The sequence below is a fragment of the Ursus americanus genome, chromosome 24, assembly GCF_024610735.1.
Source record: "Ursus americanus isolate L20-20 chromosome 24, mUrsAme1.1.p, whole genome shotgun sequence".
Taxonomy (NCBI): Eukaryota; Metazoa; Chordata; class Mammalia; order Carnivora; family Ursidae; genus Ursus; species Ursus americanus.
In genome coordinates, this window is record NC_142150.1 from 19,296,929 (window position 1) to 19,320,928 (window position 24,000).

Consider the following 24,000-nt stretch of genomic DNA (forward strand, 5'->3'; position numbering starts at 1 on the left):
TGATAACTCCATCACTGCGGCAGAATAAGAAGAAATCTGTCCCCCAACGAAATACCCTCTCCAGCATGACCCAAAGGGGGCGTTCGCCCTTGGGTAGAGCTGGTCTCTACACTTGAACCTAGGGTGGCCTGGTGATGCCAAGGCCGCCTCCTGCACTAGGAATTCTGAGCGCCCTTGGGGCTGGGGGAATCAGAGGCTGACTGACAAGCAATCTTTTTCCCCCCTCCTTGAATCCTGCATTAAGTCTGGGAGTATGCAAGTCCTCACCCCACTTCTGTCCTGACAAACCATCTAACCCTTACACACAGACTACAGTTCAGTGCCCATCCAATAGGGCAAAGGAAATCCATCTCAACAGAGGGGCCAAGATCCCTGGAAAAGGAGGTAGAAATAGCCTAGTACGGTCTGGGTTTGAGTCCCAGCTGTGCCACAGAGGGACCTCTTGCACACCTAATCTCTTAGAGCCTAGATTTTCTCATCCAGAAATAAGGGAGTCCTCCAATGTCAGTTTCCATGCAAAGATGCACACTCCCTTAATGCTCAATCCCCAGTGCTTTGCACAGAGTAGTTGCTCAATAAATGCTTGCTGAATTAATGTTTAGAAGATTAGGACACCATCTATACTATTTAAGAAATGGGAAAAGAGGGGGGATGGCATGATGCCTGGGAGTGCCAACTGTCCTCTCCTGTGGGCCAGGGTTAGGCTGCTTTGCCTAAGGACAGGGATTCAGAGTCTTGATTCCTCTCTGCTGGAGCTTGGCCCAGGTCTGCTGATGGCCATTCCCATACTCTGGGGAAGGAGCTGATGCCCTTGCTTCCCCCAACACAAGCCTCCTGCCAGAACTTGCATTCTTGGGGAAGCCACAGGAACCCTAGAAATCAAGAGAATCAATCTAGAATCTCCAGGCCTAAGGTTGCCAAGGCCAGGGCTGAGGCTGGAGCAGCTTCAGTAAGTCCCAGCTGCCCAGTAAGTCCCAATAGCCAAGCAAGCATGACCCACTTACATTTTCAATATAAGAAAAACCTAAACCCACAGACGGGAACAGCCTTTCACGTTGTGGCACGTGTCTGGAGCCGGCTCTCCACTGGGCTTTTCCTCAGGATAGGGAGAAGAAATCCTTCACCTGCTAGTCCTGGTCTCCAACTCCCAAGCCTTGTATCTTTTTGGCAACCAACCCCATGCTGAACTGATGGGATCCCAGGCACCAGACCTGCCTACAGAAGGGGAGACCCAAACAAAGTGAGAGAGCCTAGGTTCCAAAAATCTCCACAGAACCTAGATGGACTCAAAGAAATGATAACAGCACAGTAGTATCTTGAGCCTCAGAAACAGACCAAATGCCTTCTCAGGCCCATCCAAAGAGCACATATCCACACACAGATACACTCACACCACACACCTGCCTGCCAGTCTTGCCATGTCTGGTCCTGTCCATTTTGGGTGGTCTGCTGCCTTCTGAATTTAGAGACCCAAGCCAAGGGAAAGCTGGGCTTCTGCTCCAGTGGCATCGACCTTCAGGCGGGGCCCAACCCCCACGTTGCTCATCTCAGCTCTCCTCCTACAGATGGGGAAACTGAGACCTGGGGATTTGTAAAAGGTGACAACAGCCTGCTATTTAGAGGTGACGCTATCAGAGAATACAAGCCTCTGAATTGACACTGAGTTGTTCCAACATCCCTTGAGTGGGAAACACTAACTTCCACTTAGGAAACACCTAGAATGGAGGGACCTTGGGTGCTGCTTGAGATTCCTCCACAGAACACGGATCTCACATTCCCTAAAGGAAGAGGGGAGGGTGGTTTCGATTTCAGCAGGGCTTCTGGTGAGCCAGGTGCTCCAGGCTGGGTTCTGCTAGGGACCACCTGAAGATACTCGTTCAGAGGTATTGACCATCGACCAGAAGCACTGAGCCGTTCTGCACTTTGGGAGCCCTGGCGCCTCCTGCAAACGGTACACCGTCTGCTTCTCCCGTCCCACGCATCCCAGAAACATCCCAGTCCCTTAGGCCCGCGCGAAATTTTGCTCCAGCAAAAGCATCCGCCATTGCGTTTGTAAGGCGTTTCCTAAAATATAGAATCAACCCGAATTGGTTTAGATTCTCGACAGCACATTAGTCCAATTAGAATAAAATTGGAAAACAAACTCCAGGGGCCTGGCAGGATTGGATCCGCGCTAGTCCCTGAGAAAGGCAGTAGGTGTGCGGGCGCCGGAGCCGGGTGAGGACACTACTGGCTGTGTCCCTCGGTGTGCACGGACTGAAGTCGGCAAATAAACTGTTCTCGTTCTAACCCCCACGTCTTGCAGAAATCTTTCCTCAGCTGAGCTCCGAGTTTAACGACAAGAAGGCACCAAGGAGCGCTGAAAGGAAGGCCGATGCTTGAGCCTCGTTCCACTGCCTCTCGTAGGACCCGGTCCCACACAGCTTGGAATAGAAATTGTTCTTGTCCAGCCCTGGAGCCCTCACGGACGCCGCCTGAGCTGGAACCCAGGAGACATCCGCTTTCATACTAGCAGACGCGAACACCGACATGGTTCCAGGAAAGCCACCATTGAGTTGCTAGCCCGTTCGTTTCCTCGTTCTTTGCTCCGTGATACTTATCGTACGTCTAATGTGCGCCATCACCGCGGTGAAGGCTGGAGCTGCTCCTGACAGTTTGGCGCCGCGTAGGAACACCGGCTGCTCACCCGGCGCTGGTCCCCCAATCTAAAAGCTAAAAAGGTCCAGTGCCCTCTAACAGTTTGGTGGTGACTTGAGCTACAGAGCACCTTCCTGAGACAGCCAGACACTGCACCGCTTCCCCCTCCCACGGAGACTAGCAGTCCTGGAATCTCCCGGGGTCCGAGGGGCCCCACATGACCTCCCGGCTCAGGCGAACCGGTCCGGCTCCCGGCTCTGCAGGATGTCAGGGGCCTATGCCGGCACGTACTCCCTCTCCTGGGCCTCCTCTCCCCTAGCCGCTGCTTCCGCTACCCTCACAGTCCTGGGGGTGGGGGCGCCGGTTAAGAGCCGGGGTCAGGGAAGGGATAGGACAGGAGAATGCCACAGCGCAGCGACGGCCCCGGCGCCACCCCGCGTGTAGGGGGCGCTCCCCCGGGCCCGCTTACCCTGGTTGCGAATAGCGGGCTGGCTCTCGAGGCAGCTGGGCAGGTAGGGCGCGTTGGGGAACATCCTGGCCTGGCCGGAGGACGCCTGGCTAGGCGGAGGAGGACCGAAGGGACCGTAGCGACAGGCTCCAGCTGTGCCGGTGAACTGGCCGGAGAAATGCACGGTGAAGGCGCTCAGGCACTGCTCCTCGTGCGGCTCCGCGCCGCCCCAGCTCGGCTCCTGTTTGATGAAGGAGTGAGGCGGCGGCGGCGGCGGGGGTGGCGGCGGAGCGGGCGGCGGCGCAGGACCGCCCAGCGAACCGTAAGCCGAGGCGCCCGGGGGTGCAAAATCCAGCACCGGCGCCCACTGCGCGGCGCCGCTCACGGGCAGGGCGCAGCCGCCGCCGCCGCCCAGCGAGGGTACCGCCGGCAGCAGCGCATTCAGGTCCCTCACGTCAGAGCCCATTTGCTGCGGCTCAGCCCCGGACGCCCCGCGGCTCCTTCGGCCTTGCAGACGCTCGGCGCTGGACTCGGCCGCACCTAACTTGGCCCAGAGGCCGCCTGGGCCCTGGAGCCCCGGCTGCTCGGGCTGCTGAAGGCACCCAGACCCGGAGCGGAGCGAGTGAGAAGACGCCGGCTCCGGGGCACACGTGGAAGCCGGCTCCTGCGGCAGGAGGAAGTCCAGGATCGCGGCAAGGAGGCGGCGGGGCCCCGGCTCCCGGGCTGCCGTCCCGGCTCTGGGTGGGTGGGTGAGTGAATGAGTGGGAGGGCGGGTGGGAAGGGGGGGAGCGGACAGACGGTCGGGTTGCGGAGAGCCCCCGGGTGTGGGCGCTGCCTTGAACTCCTTACCCCAGCTGCCTGGCTGCCCCCAGCTTCCCAAAGCTCAAATAAGAGGGGCCGGCGGCGGGGGAGGAGGAGGAGCCAGGAGCCTCGGCCGCTCCATTCACACCGCAGCCTAAGCCCAGTCAGGCAGCGCGCGCGGCTCAGTGGGGGCGCCCTAGCCGCGGGGGTGGGGGGCGGGCCTGAGGGAGCGTACCTCCCGGAGACACCCTCCTCTCCTACCCGCCACGCGCTCTCAGCTGGCCTGCGGGACACAGCCCTCCCCCCACCTCCCCTTCTCGGCCTTCGCAAGTGTGGGCGCCTCTGCGCACTGGCGAGTCTCTCCAGGTGAGCAGTGACTGTCCCCACTGCATCCCTGTACGTTGGGGGGGGGGGCGGGATGGGGTTGTTAATCTGAGAGGGCGGGCTCAGGGGAGGGGCAGGTGAGCTCCACGAGGGCGGGAACTTCAGGAAAGCACTGAAAACTTTCCAGGGCTTCAAAGAGGCGAATTCCTTTGCTCTGAGCCCGAAAGTCCAACTCTTGCTTCTTGAGCCTCCGGGCAGGAGTGGTGGCCGCAATCTCAGGTTCACTGGGATGGGGGGGGGGGGTTGACACTTTATGGGTTCCAGAGGCCAGACTCAAGGTGAACGTAGGTGACCTGCGGGGCGCGGTGCACCAGCTGTGATAAACAGCATATTTCGATCGTCTGGTAGTTGGTTACTTGATGAGGTTTGCGCCCAGAGGACAGCAGTTGTCGCCTGCCTAAAGATTGGTGTCGTCGGCACTTAATCTCCTTTTCTAGTGAGGGATATTTAACTCTTCTTCGGTGAAGCCGGGAAAACAGCGGCTAGTTTGGGAGGGAAGAAAACCCTTAGGGAAAAACCCAGAGCCTGCACACATTCCGACCGGAGAATCCTGGAGCCCAGCTTGGAGGGTGAGAGGTGGGGAGGATTCGAAGTACAAGTCCCCCAGGGGAGAGGCTGGCTCCTGCAGCCAATCCCGCCGAGCTCGGCCTCTGCTCACGTCGAGAATACCCTTCTGGATAAGCAGTGACTGATAAAGGGACGCAAACCAGTTAGGAGGACCACGAAGGAAAGCCCTCAGTGGCCCGCGGTCCAGGGCAGTGTTCGCATCGCTGGGAGCCCCGCGCCTCTGGGCAGGTGTTTGAAGTTTTGTTTTGTTTTTTTTTTTTTTTTGGTTCTTCCACAGTAGTTAGGATGTACGGGGATGCGGATCCTAGGCAAGGAGGAGCGCTGGGAACCCGCGTTGGAGTGCGTTTCGGGGCGCGTGGAAACGCCCAGGAGAGCCAGGGGGCAGCGGCGACGGCGCAGCCTGGAACGGCCAGGAGCGCGGGCGGGCAGCGGCCGGTTGCCGCCAGGCCTCTTATTCCAGGCTGGCGGCGGAAGGGCCCGCAGCTCTCCGGCAAGCCCTCGCGAAGCGCCAACCGAGGTCGTTGCAGCTTTACAAAGAAACGGAACGTTTGAAGAGCCCTGACAAACTCTTCATTTTCTTGCGCTGTGGTTTTAGCTAATTTTCCCTGAGTAAATGAAGTAGACCTGAGTTCCGGCTGCGAACCCGAGGCGTTGGCGGGCTCAGAACCTACGCGCCACACAAAATTCCCTCCTCTTGGGGTCGCTCGTCCTAGAGGCGCAGGAGACCGTGAGGGCAAAGGTCGGGAACACGCGCTACCCGCGTGTTCCCCCAGCCACCTCCGAGGCCCTGCACCCCTCTTTGCGCTACTTTGGTGCTTGACTGTGCTTGTCTCCACTCAGAAGCTTTATCTTTTCTTTTTTTAAAGAAATGAAAAGGTTCTGAAGGCCAGCTCCTTCTCCCCCGACGCTCCGTGGGCTGCCCACTACGCTCCCACGAGTGCAGTCTGGAAACCTGCAGCTGGGCTGGAGAGCTGGGCAGAGGGCATGCGCGTTTGGTCCTGTTGGTGCCGAGAGGCCCCGGAGTGGAAACTTCTCAGGCCAAGTTGTCCCTAGAACGCCGCAGACCCCTTCCTCATACCCACCACTTTTATTTCGACGTCGAAGTAGTTTTTCTTAACTAGGATTCACTCATGACCCACGAGGGAAGGAGAGCTGTTTATGAAAAGTCAGGGATTTTTATTTGCCAACGGAAAGGTCGAGATTGTTTCTCTTTTATCCTCCTTTGCAAAGTTTTGGGGGGGGGTGTTTGGGGAGAGATGGCTTGAACGTGAGCTTTTGTGGTTTTGAATTCTGGATAGGGCAGAGGTGCTTCACTTTGCTCCTTTTCGTTAAAAAAAAAAAAGTTTTTGTTCAGGGGCGGGGTGGGGTGGAGTGAGAGGAAAGGGGGGCCGAGAAAATTTAGGACTCCTCTCCCCTCGCCATTTGTTGCCTGAGAATCCTAGAGGGAGGGAAGAGCAGTAGTACGATACCCGCTTCAAACCTGGGGTGCCTGCTCGCTTCCAATTTCGTAGTCCAAAACGGTGGGAGGAGTTCCGTGCAACCCGCGGGCCGGCAAGTGCTGCGCGTCGGTAGCCGCTCGAAGTCGGAGGGCCTCAGCCGAGAGGAGATCCGCGAATGTCACCACCCATCCCCATCCCCGGAAGCCCAGCAGCGCCGGGCTCAACGCGGGGAAACCCGCGCACTGCGGTCCCACTTCTTTCCTTGGGTAACGCTCTCTGCGGGAGCTCGGCGGTTACCCAGGCAGACGCGTCCGCTACGCTGGCCTCGGCGCCCTGAGCCTGCGAGGCCGAGGGACAAGAACCTGGCCGGGAGGACCTCTGCCCGCCTCGGCAGGTGGGCGCCCTCCTGCCCCTCCGTAGTTCGAGGCACAAGGAAATGAGGGCGGCGGAGACCTGGCCGCTCCCTTCTCTCATCCACCTTCCCACTCCCGTCAGCGCTGAGACTTGTGGCACAGAAGATCTGGTCTGAACCACCGTTTGGCAGAGGTGGAAATTCAGCTCCCCGTCTACAGAGAAGGAAACTGAGGCGCAGGCAGAGGGAGGAAAGGCAGTTGTAGAGCGCAGTGGTTAAGAGGCTTTGGTGGTCAGAGAACGGAATCTCAGGTCAACCAGGTAACAGCTGTGCAACCCTAGAAGACTTCCATAGCCTCTCTGAGCCTCCGTTTCCTTATTGATCAGACGGGATAATGGAATGCTAGCGTCCACTTTATGGGGTTGTGGGGATTAGACTGGAGGATAGTGTTGGTTTACGCAATCAATAAACGTTACAATTGTTGTCACTATTATTAAGGATACATAGCAAAATACTGGCAAAGGCGAGCTGAAACCCAGGTTTCTCAAAGTCTAGCGCGGGGCTTTACTCCCACTACCCTTCTGCCTCTGTAGAACTAATGGAATGGGGTGTAAAGAAAGGAGGGAGAGAGGGACACTGAAAACCCATGTGGCTCTGATACATTGGTAAAACGCATCCTGGCCTGGAAGGTGCTTAATTACTGCGAGATCAAAAAATCGCCGCTGAGTGGTAGAGGGTACTGAGGACTTCTACCCCGCGCCCCCCCCCCCCCTTTGACCCCGGCGCTGTCAACTGCATCTGACCAAAAGATGAGCTCGGCCCTGCAGCCGCGGCCCCAGGGAGCAGCGCGTACTCCCAGGCTGCGCTCCGGGCGTCACCCCCGGCCGCCGACAACTGAATAAACACTCCCGAAGCGCTGCGATCTGTCAAGGGCTGGGGCCGCGGACGCAGATGAGGAGTGGCTCCACCGCCAGCCGCCCAGGAGGAACTGGCGCTCGATTAGCACTTCGCTCAGGGGCTAGAGCCCGGAGCTCCACACGCAGGACCAGCAGCCCTGGTCCTCCCCTGCCTGCCCACTTCAGCTCTTAGGTATCTGCTCACCCTCAGCCTCTGGGCAGGCGCTTAGGCCGGTTTCCAGCTCCGCTGGCAGTAGAAACCCCAGCTTCATTTCTTTAAATTAAAAAAAAAAAAAAGTAAGGGAGGGACTTTTGTTAGAGTGTGCCTCCCTTTTGTCCCCCACCCTGGCTTCCTCTGCTCATTTGAAAAAGAACTCTATCTTTTTGAACAACCTATCGTCTACAGTACAAGCTCCGTTCTCTGACCCAGTTTGGGGGTTCAGGACCGCGGAACACCGCCGCCTGGGCGGTGCAAAAATTTCCCCTCTCCCCCAGCTTGCAGTGCCTGGAACCGCCAGAGTTACCCGTCTGTTCTGATACCACCGCGAGATGGTCCCCAAGCTCCCAGAGAGTCCCCGTTGAAAGGATTCCGCAGCGCTGCCTCTATTATTATGCCGTAAATCTTTTTAAATTCTGGAACTAATTATATAGAGGATATGTCTCAATTTGTTCTGCATTAATGCCACAGTGGGGATGGAGGCCGGGCCGTGGCCAGAGCAGATACGTAGGCCCATGAAATTGATGAACTGAGAGTTGCTCCCAGTCCTAAGCGCACCATCTGGAATCCCAGTCTGAGGTTACAGTTAGAACTCCTGACCCCAGATTCAACTTTGCAAACAACAGGGGGAAAATGGGAAAAAGAAAGAGAGAGAGAGAGAGAGAGAGAGAGAGAAACCAACTTACATTCTGCACCTGTAAAAAAAAAAAAAAATCCCCACACAATCTTAAAATCTTTCCATCTTAGAAGAGTCTTTCCAAGTATTCTTTTGTGTTTTTTTAACCTATAAAAGATAATGGAATATATTTTATAGACTGGATTTTATCTTATCCCTTTCCCTCTCCCGACTGCACTCAGTTTAATAGTTGTCAGTTTTTTCTCAGTGTTTTTTCCTTAAGCATTGGATTTAATTATATGGGACCAAAATATTCCTTAGTAAATTAGCTTGCTAAATATTCTGTCATTTTGCGATTATGCCTTTGAGAAACAGCTTAATTACAGAAATCTATCCCGATCTAGGAACTTCTTTTTGACTGTTGCTCCAGCTTAACTGTAATCAGAGATTTTATTTGTGTTGTAATTTTATTTGTGTTCTAAATCGGTTAGGCCAATTTCTTCCTTCTTTCTTTAGTAACACACTGCTTTATTTTCCTCTCACTTTGACCCTCTGAAGAAAACGAAGGACCAGGCAGTACTGGGGAAATCTGTTAAATTTATTAGCATAAATGCTTAGACAAAACGAGATATAAATCATTCAGATGTATTAAGCCATAAAGTATCCCAATGAAGTCAGTGCCTCGCAAGGGTCCTGGTGTATAAATGTTCATATAAAACAAGGTATCAGTATTATCTTTCAAACCAAATATAGGTTGTAAAAATATCCAAATGTTGAGTTAGGAATATGGGGGCGATGGCAGGGCAGGAAGGGTATATTCTTTAGCGATTTGGTGGCTCAAAAAGCATGGCAGAAGAAAAATCTCAGCAGTTTGTATTAGGAATATTTAGTAGACAATTTTTTTTGAAGAAAGGTATGCAGGATATATTTGATGAGAAGTGAAGAAATAAGGAAAGAAATGAATAGAGAGCAAAACATTGCTTTCTGTAGAATGCTTTTCCCCCCCTACCAAAGGTCAATTTAGCTTCAAAAAAAAAAAAAAATCTACTCAGAAAAGGCACTGGCTCTTCGTACAGATAACGGATGAGCCATTAGCGAAGAGCCACCTGGGCCTTCGTCTGCGAACCCGGATATGCAGCTGGTCGGCAGAAGGATGTGAATTCACTAGAGGTGAACAGGGAGAAGAGGGGTGGGGGAGTGGGGAAGGGGAGTTGCCAGAATTCCTAGCAGAGGTTTACCAAGACAAAAAAATCAGACGAAATGTTTAAGGAGCAACGGCTCACAAAACTCATAATCACAGCTCTCTGTAAACTTGGCAAACCAAGGCATTCTTTGCCTTTTAGAAATGATTGTTCCAAAGCCTTTCCCCCCCCTTTTCTCTCTTTCTCTTTAATCAAGGAGTTTACCAGAGAAAGGGAATAGTCCCCCTTTTCTTCATCAGGGGCATTGTCAGCTTTTGGGTTTCATCAGTTCATTCCCCATTGGGGCAACTATTTATTGGCACTTCCTTTGTGCCAGGCATTGTGGCAGGGACTGGAAACCTTGCAGTAGGAGGACAGGCTCACCCTGCTCTCACGGAGCTTACGTTCCAGTAGGAATGACAGACAAATTGCAAGCAAACAAGGCAGACACTTTCAGCTAGGGGTAAATGCTGCAAAGAAGCAACGAGATTTAGTAGACTAGAGGAGTAAAGGTAAGACAGGGATGGGAGAAAACATACGTGCACTGCCCTGTCTTAATGTGTTTGTAAGTATCCCACCTTACTGTTTTGTGGCAGGAAGGGCGTGAAGGATTTGGAACGCTTGATCTGGACAGATCTCTGCTTACAAGGGAGCTGGACTTTATGGAATCAGGAGGATAGCTGTTTAGATAGGGCTGCATTAAAATTGCCACCACCAGGGGCACCTGGGTGGCTCAGTCAGTTAAGCTGTCTGCCTTCAGCTCAGGTCATGATCCCAGGATCCTGGGATCATCTCCCCTTGCTCAGCGGGGAGCCTGCTTCTCCCTCTGCCTGCAATTCCCCCCCCCCGTGCTTTCTCTCTCTGACCAATAAATAAATAAAATCTTTAAAAAATAAAATAAAATCACCACCACCAGCTGAGTGATGTGAAAGTTACTTAACCTCCGAAACACTCCATCTTCTCCTCTTGATAAAAATAGCAGCACTTATTGAAGTTGAGAGAACTAGGTGAGGAAAAGCATGTACCATTTTTTAGCCCAAAGGGAGCACTCAATAAACGGTGACTATTATCTATATTCATATAGATTATGTTATTCTTTGCTTCTAATTAATTGATAAGTTATAGACTTAATATCGATATTGGTGTGAATTAAGAAAATCTTCACTGTTGTTGGATCAGGGAGAAGGGCAGGAAGAGAAGCCCTTTGCCAACAACTCTAACCTTAACCAGAGTTTGTTGCTGCCTTAAGGTGAATTGAAATCATTCTGTCCTATACCCAGTCCTGAACCAGGAAATACGTGGCTTTTGCTGGAAAATCAAGCTTAGATTCTTCCCTTTCAGTACAGAAGGCTATAGGTTAATGTCAGCTCGAAAGGTTTAGGATTGCATTGTTCCTTATAGCCACATTTCAGATATGTAACCTAGTCTAGAATAAAGAATCCTGGGCTAGGTATAAAAACACTTGGGCTCAAATCCTGTTTCTGGCAATGACCGTGGCCTTGGGGAAATAACTTAAGCTCTTGATTTTTCAATACCCTTATCTGTAAAACAAAAATGATAATAAGGATGAAATAGAGCAAACAGTGATTTGAAAACTGCAAAATGCTAGGCAATGCTTGCAGAGAGCCATCAGGACCATCTGTAGCACGGGAACTAACCAGGGAAAGAAATGCTGCAGGGAGTGTCGGGGTACATCATTTTCTCCTGCATGTTTCTTCGTTTGTAAAGTGGGCATAGTACCTTTCTCATGGGGCTGTTGTGAGGATGACATGAGATGTGTGTGTAACCTTTCTGAACACCGTCTGGCATAGAGGACTTGCTACCTCAGTGTGGCTGCTACTTTTGTTGTTACCCTTCTCTGGTCATGCTCCCGGAGCTTTACCTTTTCTCACTGATACTTTTTTTTTTTTTTTTTTTACTCTGGCAGAATGAAATAGTATAAAGAGCAGGGCTTAGGGATCAGACGTCTGGGGTTTAAATCCTCCTCTGCTCCTTATTCTCTGTATGACTTTGTGTGACTTCCTTATTTTCTCTGAGCCTTAAGGTTCATAACTGTAAAAATGGGAGCTGATACCTTCATCTCACAGAGTTGTTTTGAGAACAGATTAACACAACACATGTAACGTGCCTACATGGTGCCTGGCATGTAGTCAGAAATCAATAAATGGTAGCTATTAAGTTTTCAATTTGTCTAATCAGAAAATATTAATTTACTTTGGAAAACTGATCACCCACCACGAACTTGAATTACAGCGTGATTTCAGCACACACAGAAACAAATTCCCATCTTCTAAATTTTCTGTGCCAATAAGTAAATAATCAATCAATCAATCAATCAATAAATTCACCTGTGCCACATCAAAATCTCGCTCCCTCATATAGGAAAGACTTGGCAATCAAGGCATTGACAATGACTTTCCTTTTTGACTATGAGTCCATTAGGTTATAAGTTAGAATCCCATTTATTTTCACTGAGTTTCTTTGCAGAATATCCAGCATGTATTAAGGACTTCGGTAATCTCTTATTTTTCAAAATAAGCAGAAAACTTTTCAGCCAATGGAGAGAAAAAAACACTTTGACTCTCTTCCTGGAGTTGCCACATAGCATTTATTAATAGCTCTGTAAACAGGCTTGAACATAGTATCAGCTGGCCGCTCAAGATATTACAAAAGTTTATGAGAAGTTGCTCAGGAAAAACAAGATAGAGTCATTAGAAATCTGATACTGGTCAATAGTGCCTTTATCCCAAGTCTCCATAAATCACAAACAAATGAAACTTCTATTGTGATCACTGTTCCAGATCTAAAGGATCTCCCTCTCCCCTTTAGTAGAAATTAAATAACATTTTTAAAAGCCCCAGATTTTTTTCTCTACTGATACAGAGGCTAATTACAAAATTTCCCAAGAGGTAATAAATATCAAACTCTAATCAACGGATGTGACAGACAATAAATAAGAAGCACATAACTTTGATTCTCTATTTAGGGCACATGTTTATCTTTAATTAGCCCCAACCTGAGAATGGAATAACTGTTGTTATCTGTTATATTTATTATTTATTTCTAGAGTGACACCACATTTTTATCTTGCCCAGAACAGTCGAAGTTTAAGCTGCTGTCCCTGCTTAATTATTAATTGCTCTCCTTTTACTTCCCAACGTGTTTTGGTATTGATAGTAAATGATAAGGACTTCACTTGCTTTAAATTTTTTTTTTAAAGATTTTATTTATTTACTTGACAGAGAGAGAGACAGCCAGCAAGAGAGGGAACACAAGCAGGGGGAGTGGGAGAGGAAGAAGCAGGCTCCCAGCGGAGGAGCCTGATGTGGGGCTCGATCCCATAACGCCGGGATCACACCCTGAGTCGAAGGCAGACGCTTAACGACTGAGCCACCCAGGCGCCCCCACTTGCTTTGAATTTTATTTTATAAAAAAAATAGATTCGAGAAAGCCATTAGAACAAAGGTGAAAGACAAGAGTTAACTGTGGCTAGTGAGAAGAAGAAAAGATTGGATTAATATTAGAAATCAAAGATGAAGGGGTGCCTGGGTGGCTCAGTCAGTTAAGTGTCTGCCTTGAGCTCAAGTCATCTTCTCAAGGTCCTGGGATTGAGCCCCTGTCAGGCTCCCTGCTCAGCAGGGAGTCTGCTTCTCCCTCTCCCTCTGTCCCTACCTACCCCCACCCCCGCTGGATCTCTTTCCCTCAAATAAATAAATAATATCTTTTTTTAAAAAAAGGGAGAGATCAAAGGATGAGGATAATTACTGTAATTGAACATAAAACTTAGTTCTGAGCTTCCTGACAGCCAAGTCAAAAAGGGAAAATAAAACTAGTTACATATCTCTTGTTATGCAATAGAGAGAAGAAACTCAGTTTTTTCAGAAGAGACAAACATTCCTAGTACTAAACTCTAACAGAAACTTATCTCACTGGCCTTCCTCTAAGGATCATCAGACAATGGTTAGGGACTTCAACAATAAAGTTTCAAAAGATACAGTGATATTCTCTGACAGGTGGCTTCTCATTTCAACCCAATGGTGTTTTCTAAAAAAAGAAGAAAAAAAACCTAAACTTTTTCTAAAAGGAAAGGCAGCATAATCCCGTTTTATAGTTTTCTGGGAGTCTGACCTGATTCAAATTAACCTAATGTGTTAATTTTCAAAAACTGCCAACTGATAATTTTTAAAAATATTTTTTATTTATTAATCATCAAATAACTTTGAATATGAACCAAAACACTGTTAGGGACCTGACCCTTGTTCTCCAGAATCTGTGATCTGATTTGGGGAGAGCCCTAGAGTAACTGTAGTTCTTAACTGAGGTGCTTTTCTGCACCTCTGGACGGAGCATCTGGCGATGTCTAAAGACATTTGTGATCATCACAACTTGGTTAGGGTAGGAAAGTGGATGCTCCTGGCATCTAGTGGGTAGAGGCTACGGATGCTGCTAAACTTCCTTAATGCACAGGACAGTCCCCCCACAACAAAGAATTATCCTGCCTGAAATGTCAACAATTCTGAGGTTAAGAAACCCTGCCTCGGGGTACTGTCACTAGAAGAGAGCATCATTTCTAGCTGGGGTAAAAAGAAACTTCCTGGAGGAGCAGTCCTTGAGCTAGGTTCTCCCACCCTATCCCAGTGGAGCTGGAGAATGCCTCCCCCCAGGCTCAAGAAATGGTGGGAATAGAAAAAGGCAGGTGAGGAGAAGCAAGGCATACTGTAGGGATGCCGCCCAAAAAGGGAATTGTGGGTAAACTAATTGAGCTAGAAAAGAAGGAGCACCTATGTGAAGCAATAAGAGAGAAAGCCAGAGAGTACACGTGACTTTAGGGCAAAGAGTTTCTGCTCTGATGTTATGCTCCAAGATCCCTAAACATTGCTAGTGTTTTTTTTTTTTAAAACCACACAAATCAAAAACAGCATAAACTTTTATGTTCACAAAGATCATCTTTGAATACCGGCTTGTGCTGCATATATATGGAGAGACACATATTTTTTCCCACTCCCCTACATCATTTTTCACCACTTACATAGTAGGGATTCCTTGGAACTCAGTTTTATGTCACATTAAATTTTAAAAAATGTGTGCCTACTTAAAAATACAACCTATCAAGGCACAGAAAATTCTGAACCACTGGTGTAATTAATAGAACATTGTAGGAATCACCATTAAGAAATATTATTCTGACCTAGTTCGCCGTGTCACGCTGCAGATTGTCCTTTTCTTGAATCATGGAATGCTTTGCGAGAAAGGACTACAAAGCTGGGTCCCTCGGTATTAGCCATCTCACCCCTCAAATTTCAGCCAGAAGTGGGACAAAACCCTCCTCACATGTTGACATGTTTACTTCTGGCGTAGGAAAATATTGCTGTTGCCCAATCCGGTTTTCCAGCCCATTCACTTGCCTGGAAACATATGTTTTATTCTTTCCTTTGATGATTTACAAATAAATTAGCATGATCCACTAAGGTCTGCCAACATACATGCGTTACTGGAGAAATCTGAGATGTTGAAAAATGGTTGTGATTTATTGTATCCCGATACTTTCTTCTTAAGGACCAAATAAATAGCATCAGTTAGTTTATATACCTGACATATTTATTGCAGAATTCCCACTGAGCACTTCCCATTGTCATGTGTTCTCACACATTGTTTTCACAAATTGTGTTTTGAAAGAAGTCGAGGGAAACTCGGGCCAGAGAAACAAGATGTTATCTTTTGGAAAGGATGAGCCCACTCTAATGGAAGAGGATAATCCATTCAGAGGTTTGCAAAGCCAATGTCCTCCAGCGAGTGTGATAAATCCACAGGATCTGAATCCAGGATTTTGCGCTGGGACCTTGAAGTCAGCAGGAACAATTTAGTAGTGCTCCAGATAAACACAGTGTATCATTATTATTATTGGAATAGCATGAACATCTGTTAGGTCCATTTTGTCCTATTTCCTTAATGCAATTGCATTCACCAAACACAGTTCTAATTATGTCTATCACAAACGGATCTAAGATGAGTGCATAATGCTAAAGCTGCTCCTTGATCATCTTTGTGTTTGAAACCAGATTTTAAAAAGAGAGAAATTCACCTGCTCATCTCAGATGGGTCACATGCTTGGAGGACCCCCCATAGAGACACTAGTTCTCTCCGAAACTCCATCAACGAGATCATTTTCAAAAGACGAGAATATTTGAAACGGCTGGCCTTCTTCACTTTCATATAAATGTTGTATGTGCTTTAGGTACTTTGGTGGGGGGCAAGAGGAATCTAAATATTATTTTCTAAGAAATTCTTCATCATCTCCTTTTCCTAACTCAATATGGTACCTTCCTAGGTGTCATTCAGTTCACCTAGGATATTAAGACAATTTTTCTCCAGTTGAAACAGCAGTTTGCAACAGGTTACAGCTGCAAGGGACTTCAAAGAACATCTAGTTCTACCCCTCATTTTTCAGATAAAACATTATATGACTTGCCCCAGATTACCTGGCTAGTTAGTGGCACAGCTCTCGCTAAGGCCCAGCCTATGGGAGGGGAGATCTGTCTCTGTAACCGCATTCATTCATTTACACTTACTGAGTGCATATCACAGCCCCAGTAATCGAACAGGAGACACACAGTCCTTGCTCTCAGCGTGCTCTGTCTTGTTATGCCATAGGACTTGGTCACAATCAAAGCAGGATAAGGATGTTCTGCTACAAGAAGTATCTTTGTACCCACCCTCCCTTACACCAGGTCTGAGAATTCCCTTCAGTTCTTCCCTAAGGTAATCAGGGAGACCAAAGGCCATTTCTTTAAGTTTTAGAGAGAGGGACTCTGGTGGGCCTATAAATAATTAGCTAATCTCCATATTGTTAAAACTAGAAAAGCATCATTATAACTTACAGAGGACCCGACCTACAGAGGTGCCTCACACACTGACAGCATTGTTTTTGCTTGAAGTAGTCAGTGATGCCTCCCAGAGGTTTCTCAGCAAGGATACCCCAAGAGGGAGCTCTTCTGGTTTGGAAGTGAGCTGCAGTGAGTGGCCGATCAAACCCAAAGCACAAGGAGCCTTTCAGAGTCGCACTTAGTAGCATAGTCAAAGGAAGATAACCAGAAAGCCACACAGAAACCGTTAATCCTCTCCTCCCTGTGTTTTTGTTGCCTCTTTAAAGCTGATGAAATCCTGACAGTATTGGGGGCGGGGGGAGTGTTACACAATGTGCAAACCTCACAGACGTTTACCAAAGATCAAGTTCCAAGATGTAAAACAAAATAAAACAAAGATTTTCTCCTAATTTGACTCCCAGCGGACCTGAAAAGCATTTCAAACGTGTCCAGTGAGGCATTAAAAATAATGATCCCGGAGAGTCATCACTCCCTTGGTTGTTTTAATATATTTTTGTCTACAAACAAGAGAAGTTTTCTAAACTGCTCCCTTGGCTTCCTTTGAAAGGTCTCTAGAACAAAAGTACTTTGGGTGACCCCAGGATACCTGGCAACAGTAACCAAGGATGTGGATGAGGCTGAGAAAGATAAAAACAAGACGATGCACTTTGTGACGTCAGACCTAAAATATTGTATACTTAAAACAGAAGAAAATGCTGAAGCTTAGAAACAAAGAATAATGCCATCAGGAAAATTAGCAAGCTTATTGAAGAGAATGTTAAATAAGATTTCTCAAAGTGTGTGCTCCCCAGATAGCCCTGGGGGGTGGCTTCTTCATGTAATTAGAATTGACTTTCCTCCTTCTCGTAATAATAGTTGTTGTTGTTGTTGTTATTATTATTATTATTAGGCATCATTTACTGAGTGGCTGGGCTCTCTCATACATTCTCGCTACTTCTGATAACAACCGTTTTAATGAACGGTTATTCTGAGACGAGGAAACTGAAGCTGGGAGGTTTGAACTGTTAACCTCAGAGACCATAGTCAGAGTAGCAGTCATCGCTCTATACGGCCGAGGCATCAGAAGTCTGGAAGGAAGTGAAGTAGGTCAACGTTGGAGATCCACTTCCACAGCAGCTCTTGGCGTCGCTTATTCTCAGGATCAGACTTAACCGTCTATAATGGTCCAGCCCAGTTATGACAAGATCCGTAGGCCAAAGTAAAATGAAATGGCTCTTGCCACAGAATCTGTTTCAACCACACAGTGTCAACTGAAGGCCGACCCACCCACTTCCTGTTTGTACCAAATTCTGGCATACCCTCCTTCATACAATGGCTATGTCCCTGAAATTAATTTTTTTTTTTTTTTTTTTGTTAAATACAGTGAATAACAGTGACAATGCACTGTGGGGGAGTTACAGAGTTTGCTATTTCAAGGAATCCCAAGGTGATTTTTCCCCCTTCTGAATGATTCCCCTCTCTCTCTATCATTCTCTACCTCTCTTCAAACCTGAATTGTCAAATGCCAGGATGGAATAGAGAGGAGAGATGGAATGTACGAGCACAACAATATTGCATCTAAATAAAGCAGGAAGAAGTTCTGTTGAAGGGTCCGCTCAGGATTTCAACAAGTTGGCTCTCAAAAGATCTCCGAGCTAGGCCATTTTTGATGGTCACAGGAAGAAGAAAATGCATCTTTATAAACCCAAAGCCTGGTGTATGCATAGATGTTCACACGTGCACACACACATTCCTGGTGTTTACTGAGCTGAGCCTTTCTCACTTTGACTTCTCCCCACAAGAACAACTTCTGTTTACATATCTCTCCCTTCCTCATCCCCACTCACACAAACAATCCTGAAATTGGCAGCTAAAGGAATGTTGCCAATTTTAAAAAGAAAATGGCTTCATACGGGCAAAGTGGCACCTTCCAGTTACATGAAAAGACAGGACTCCTTCAAGGTTGACTTTCTGGGCTTCTCAAACAGTTGGTAGGAGAGAGGGGTTAAATATCCGTGGCAGAGTCATGTGCCCCAAAGCTGAGACAGCTCTGGCTGGCTGAGTGCCTTAGGAAGACAGCCATGGATCCTCAGGTATTTGGGATCACAACTCTTCTCAGAAATGCATCTTGGTACCAGTTTCCCCTTTATCTCTGGCAAAGAGCACTGTGAACGTGAACTGAAGACTGCGGGTAGAACTTGGAGCCGGCTGCTAGAGGATGCCCCACCCTGCTTGAGTCCAACCCGAAAAAGCAAGAACAGCCCTCTCAGCCTACGCTATGCTTCAGGGGCAAGAAGCTTACCCACTTGGCTGAGTTTCTTGTTTGCGGGGTTTTTTGTAACCCTTCAGGATTCACAAGTGAAGCTCTGAGGCTTATGACGGGGGCAATCCTGCCACTTGGGTCATTTGGCTTCTTTGAAGAGTGGGCAGGTCTTGGCAGGCTAGCCATGGCACAAGGATAATAATAATAATAACCACCTTTTATTGCGTGTTTGTTGAATGACTGGCACTGTGATACATGTTATCTTAGATTATTTCATTTTATCCTTACAGAAACTCTGGGAGAAAAGTCATATAAACATCCCCATTGTATATATGAGGCATAGAGAACTTGTCATTTGTCCTAAGTCCCACAGATAGAAAATGACAGGCTCCCTCCAAACTCTGCCAGTATATTCCCATTGGCCAAATCCTCCCAGAAGTGGAAGGCAAGGGAGCCCGTCGAGGCAATCTATATAGGTCAGCTTCTGGCAGCCCAGAGCAGGGTGAAGAAAGGCAGAGATGGACTTGGAGGGGGTTTGTAGCTCTGAAAATGACTTTCTCCTAACCTTTGCTTGCTTGATATTTAGCTGGCTATATAATTATGGATTGGAAATCATTTTCTCTTGGAATTTTGAAGACATCGCTCTTTGCCTTTTAGCTTCCAGCATTACTTTTGAGAATCCAAAGCCGTTCTGATTTCTGAGCCCATATATGAATTAGCTTTTTCTTCCTGGAAGTTCATAGGATCTTCGGGAGTCCCCTGAACTGCACGATTCAATTCCCAATAATCCTTGTTAAAAAGAATTGATCTATTAAATACATTGTCCCAACGACTATTTTGGAAGGACAATTTATAGAGACAGAAAAAGGAATTACCTATCCATTTTTGGAGAAATCACTTCTCCCTTAAGCAACATTTAGAGCCCAACCTAATAGAGGTATTGAATTTTTTAAAATCTGTTTATAATACACTTTCTGGGAAAATCACATTAAACATGGGAAGAAAAAAAATCATGATAGTGGGAGTATCCAAAATTATAGTATTTCTATTCAGCATCTAAAAATGTCTGTTATCCTAACCTCACGCGAAATTGCTGTTGAATAAGATCAACTTAGGTTAGCACTAAACAGCGTGTGTCTTTTCAATAACTTGGGGCCACAGACTCTTCGAAAAGCAGACTTAAAAAACATTTCTCTTAGAAAAATTACATGCTTTATTTTTAATGAGCTTATTATTTTACATGACGGTATCATAACTGGGAGATTACCCTGTTGTAGAAACCAGCATCCAATAAGTTGTTGCCCCAGCACAGAACAACGGGTGACAGAAACTCTTTTGTGGGTTGTAGTCTCCTGATGGAGCCAAAGTTGGTTGGCCTGATATGATGTCCAGAGTCTGTTGAGCGCCAAAGTTGAGGCTGGCCTTGGGCCACAACCTAGGCTGCCCTGTCCGTAAGACCTGCTTCCATCAACCCAAGGCTGCACTGACTTCTGGTTTTTTTAACAATAGAAATGAAACTGCCATAGGGAAGAGAAAGAACAATGGTGTTTTGACAAATGGAACAAAGATACAGCTTGACTGACAATTCAGGTCAGAAAGAAAATGAAGGCACCAGGAAGACTGATGTTGGTCTGCCTTCTTGCCAAGAAGCAAACACTCTGTGGGAGGTTTCTACTGACATAACAAACTGGCTCAAAGGTAGCCATGTGGATTCAGCAATTTTGTCGGATGTTTTCTGGCAAAAGGGCACATTTTCTAGGACTTCAAATATAATTAGAGTAATATTACACAATTAACACATATGGGGCGCCTGGGTGGCTCAGTCGGTTAAGCGTCTGCCTTCAGCTCAGGTCATGATCCCAGAGTCCAGGGATCGAGCCCTGCGTTTGTCGGGCTCCCTGCTCATCGAGGAGTCTGATCTCGTTCTCCCTCTGGCCTTCCCCCCTGCTCGTGTGTTCTCTCTCACTCTGCTCTCTCTCTCAAAAAAATAAATAAAATCTTTTAAAAAAAATTAAGACATATAGCCAAAGTATCTTAGAAACCAAAGGAAGAAACAGTGAGAGCTTGCGAGACTCCCTGAAAAATGTTATTGTCCCGTTGGAGATCTGCTAGAATAGTTCAGATAGAGCTCTGGCCTGGGGAAGGGGCTAGGCTAAGAAACCTTTAGTTACCCTTTCTAAACTTGCAGTCCTCTAAAAATGGAAATTAGGAAGCATTCATTCATGACCTTGAAAAAAAATGTTTATAAAAGTGTATTATAATGTATCAGTAAAACGAGCTGGGAAGAGGGTTTATGTGAAAGTTCATGTGAGAAACACAGCTATTAGCACGCATGCCATTCCCCACCTTGACCCCAGCAGGAATGTGTAAATTGTAACATATGGAATGTAAGCGTCTGTTGAGATGTTTCATAAATCTGCCTGGCAATGAGCATCACGAGGCCCTGTGTGAGAACGGGCCCCGGAAAGGGAGAGATGGTGAATGTCACATGGAACTTTAAGCTGTTAATCGGCCCCGAATCTGACCATCAAAAATTTGCAGACAATGTTCTTTAACAATATTGACTACTTTCTGACAAGGTGACACTTCTTTATGGGACCCAGCCCAGGAATAAGTAATATGTCCATCCATTCATTCAAGAAATGTCTATGGAGAGCCTGTAACGTGGCAGGCAGTGTGCTAGACACTGCAAGGACAGTGGAGAACAAGAAAGACACTGCCTTCTGCCATATAACCCACAGCATGTAGAAAAACAGATGTTGAACAAATAATAACAAAAATAATTTATAATGACAACTTGGATAAATGCTAGAAAGGAGAATACTAGCTTATACTAATAGTACAGGCACTCTTCCAAACTCCCTGCATGGATTATCTCATTTAATCCTCATAAAATCCACAGCAGAAGGTGCTATTATTAGCCCCATTTTAAAGACAGAGAAATAAAGGTGTGAAGGTCTGCCTGTCTTGCTCAAGGCCACACAGCTAATGAGTGGTGGGCTCAGAATATAGCGTCAAGCAGTGTGAGTCCAGGCCCCGAGTTCCTGACTCTGCCACTCTTTTATGACCTGAGTGGGGAAAGACCATTGATTTAGATTTCCAGGTTAAAGAAAATGTCTTTCAAGGTATGATTTTAGGCCAAGCCCCAGGATAAGTAGGAATAATTCGGGCAAAAGAAGGTAACAGGAGTATTCCAAAATTGAGACAATAGCATGTCCAAAGGTCCTGAGGCAGAAGGACTTGGCTTTGGAGGCTGGTGTGACTGGAGCATGGGGAGTGAAGGCAAGGCTAGAGAGTAGGCAAGGGTCAGAGCAGGTGGGACCTTGTAAATCCTACTAAGAATTTTGAGCTAAATCCTGAGCAGAGTGGGAGCTCCTGAAAGACCGGACTTCGTCTGGGGCACAGTGGAGTTGCTCCAAGCACAGCTTCTATAGCTGGGAGAGGAGAGGCGTTCTCCCCGTGGAGGCTGGAGGCTGCTGCTGAGCTAGCAACCCTCCTTCCCACCGTCTTCTGTAGAAGAAAGAGGATTCTACATAGTTCTGTTCTTACCAGACTTCTGTCTTCTGCTGCAGTTAGAAGATGGTGGAGTCAGGGGCGCCTGGGTGGTGCAGTTGTTAAGCGTCTGCCTTCGGCTCAGGGCGTGATCCCAGCGTTCTGGGATCGAGCCCCACATCGGGCTCCTCTGCTGGGAGCCTGCTTCTTCCTCTCCCACTCCCCCTGCTTGTGTTCCCTCTCTCGCTGGCTGTCTCTCTCTGTCAAATAAATAGATAAAATCTTAAAAAAAAAAAAAAAAGAAGATGGTGGAGTCAAGAAAAGACTGGTGCTATGGACTGAATGCTTGTGTCCCCCTCCCTCAAATTCATATGTTGAAACCTTGATCCCGAGTGTGATGGTATTAGCAGGTGGGGACTTTGGGAGGTAATCAGGTCATGAGGGGAGAGCTCTCCCAGATGGGATTAGTGCCCTTATAAGAAGACACAGAGAACTAGCTCCCTATGAGGATACAATGAGAAGTTGGCCATTTGCAAGCTGGAAGAGGGCTCTCCCAGAATCTGACCATGCTGGCACCCTGATCTCACACTTCCAGCCTCCAGAATTGTGAGAAATTTCTGTTGTTTATAAGCCACGCACTGTATGGTAATTAGTGATAGCAGCCCAGACGGATTAAGATAACTGGCAGGCCAAAAATTCATTCAGCACTGCTTCGTATTAAGCTCAAGCCCCAGCATTAATTTTGGCATTGCCCAAACTGTGGGAATTAAGATTAAGAAAATGATTCCCCCCAGATTTCCATGTTAAAAACAGCAGCATTTCCTTACACTCTTGAGACAGATATTCTGTTATTCTGGAGTGTTGTTGTTGTTTTTTTTTAATCAATTCTTTCATTTATTCACTCATCAAAGATTTGCATACCTATTGTGTGGCAGAAATGGAAGATAGAAAAGCAAGGAAGACTCAAGTCCCTTTGGGAGGCAGAATAATGGCATCCCCAAAATGTCCACATCCTAATCCCTGTAGCCTGTGAACACATTACATTATATAGCAAAAGAGACTTTGCAGATGTGTGTAAGTTAAGGCTCTTGAGATGGGGAGATCATCCTGGATCACCCGGCTGGGCCCAATGTGATCAGACGAGTCCATTTAAGAGTGAACGAGGGAGGCAGGAGGGTCAGAGTCAGAGAGGGAGATGGAAGGACCGAAGCAGAGTGAGCAATGCCACTTCTGGCTTGGGCCACAAGCCAAGGAAGGAGGGCAGCCTCCGGAGGCTGGGAAAGGTGAGGACTGGATCCTCCCCTAGACCTGCCAGAAAGGAACGCAGCCCTGCCAGTACTTTGGTTTTAGCCCAATAAGACCCACTTGGATCTCCTGATCCTCATAAGATAATAAATTTGTATTGTTTCAGATCACTAAATTTGTGATCATCTTTACTCCAGCATTAGGGGAAAAATGCACTCCCCACAGGACAGACATCTTTAATCCCTTAGTTTCCCACCAGGGCGCAGGGTCTTTCTCAACCCAGCAGTCCAGGCAGCGACTCCCAGGCAGTGAGATGCAACTCACTTTGCATCCTGCGGGGGCTGTGCAACAACTTAACACCTGAGTGTGACCTCGCCGGCGTCGCTGTATCTGTAAATATTAATTACATGGATATTTCTTAATAATGCTTCTAGATTTGGGTTCCTAAGTTGGTTCTGCCCTGCGATTGCTGTGTCTCCTCGGGCAAATTACATACATCCCCAGGCTTCAATTTCTTTATCTTTAAGATGATACTATCTACCTCCAAGATTGTGAAGCATCAGTGACTCGGGTATTAAAGCATGAAAAACCATGCCTGG

General features: G+C 47.4%; 2 protein-coding genes across 13 annotated transcripts in view; one reads left to right on the plus strand and one right to left on the minus strand.

Annotated features, from left to right (window-relative positions):
• The window catches only part of WT1 (WT1 transcription factor), a 57,797-nt gene extending 54,246 nt beyond the window's left edge, over window positions 1-3,551 (minus strand). For all 4 annotated transcript variants that reach the window (XM_087855389.1, XM_045808555.2, XM_087855388.1 and 1 more), the window contains exon 1: window positions 3,107-3,551. In XM_087855389.1, coding sequence (XP_087711515.1) covers window positions 3,107-3,551 — 445 coding nt within the window. The remainder of the gene's footprint in view (window positions 1-3,106) is intronic.
• A 205-nt stretch (window positions 3,552-3,756) lies between these two features.
• The window catches only part of LOC123799449 (uncharacterized), an 80,710-nt gene continuing 60,466 nt past the window's right edge, over window positions 3,757-24,000 (plus strand). For 2 of the 9 annotated variants that reach the window (XR_015721553.1, XM_087855393.1), the window contains exon 1: window positions 3,996-4,252. The gene's annotated coding sequence lies outside the window, so the exon portion shown is untranslated. Of the gene's footprint in view, window positions 3,827-3,988; window positions 4,253-24,000 lie in introns of those variants that run through there. The other 7 variants (XM_087855391.1, XR_015721555.1, XR_015721556.1 and 4 more) reach the window with 7 other exon arrangements.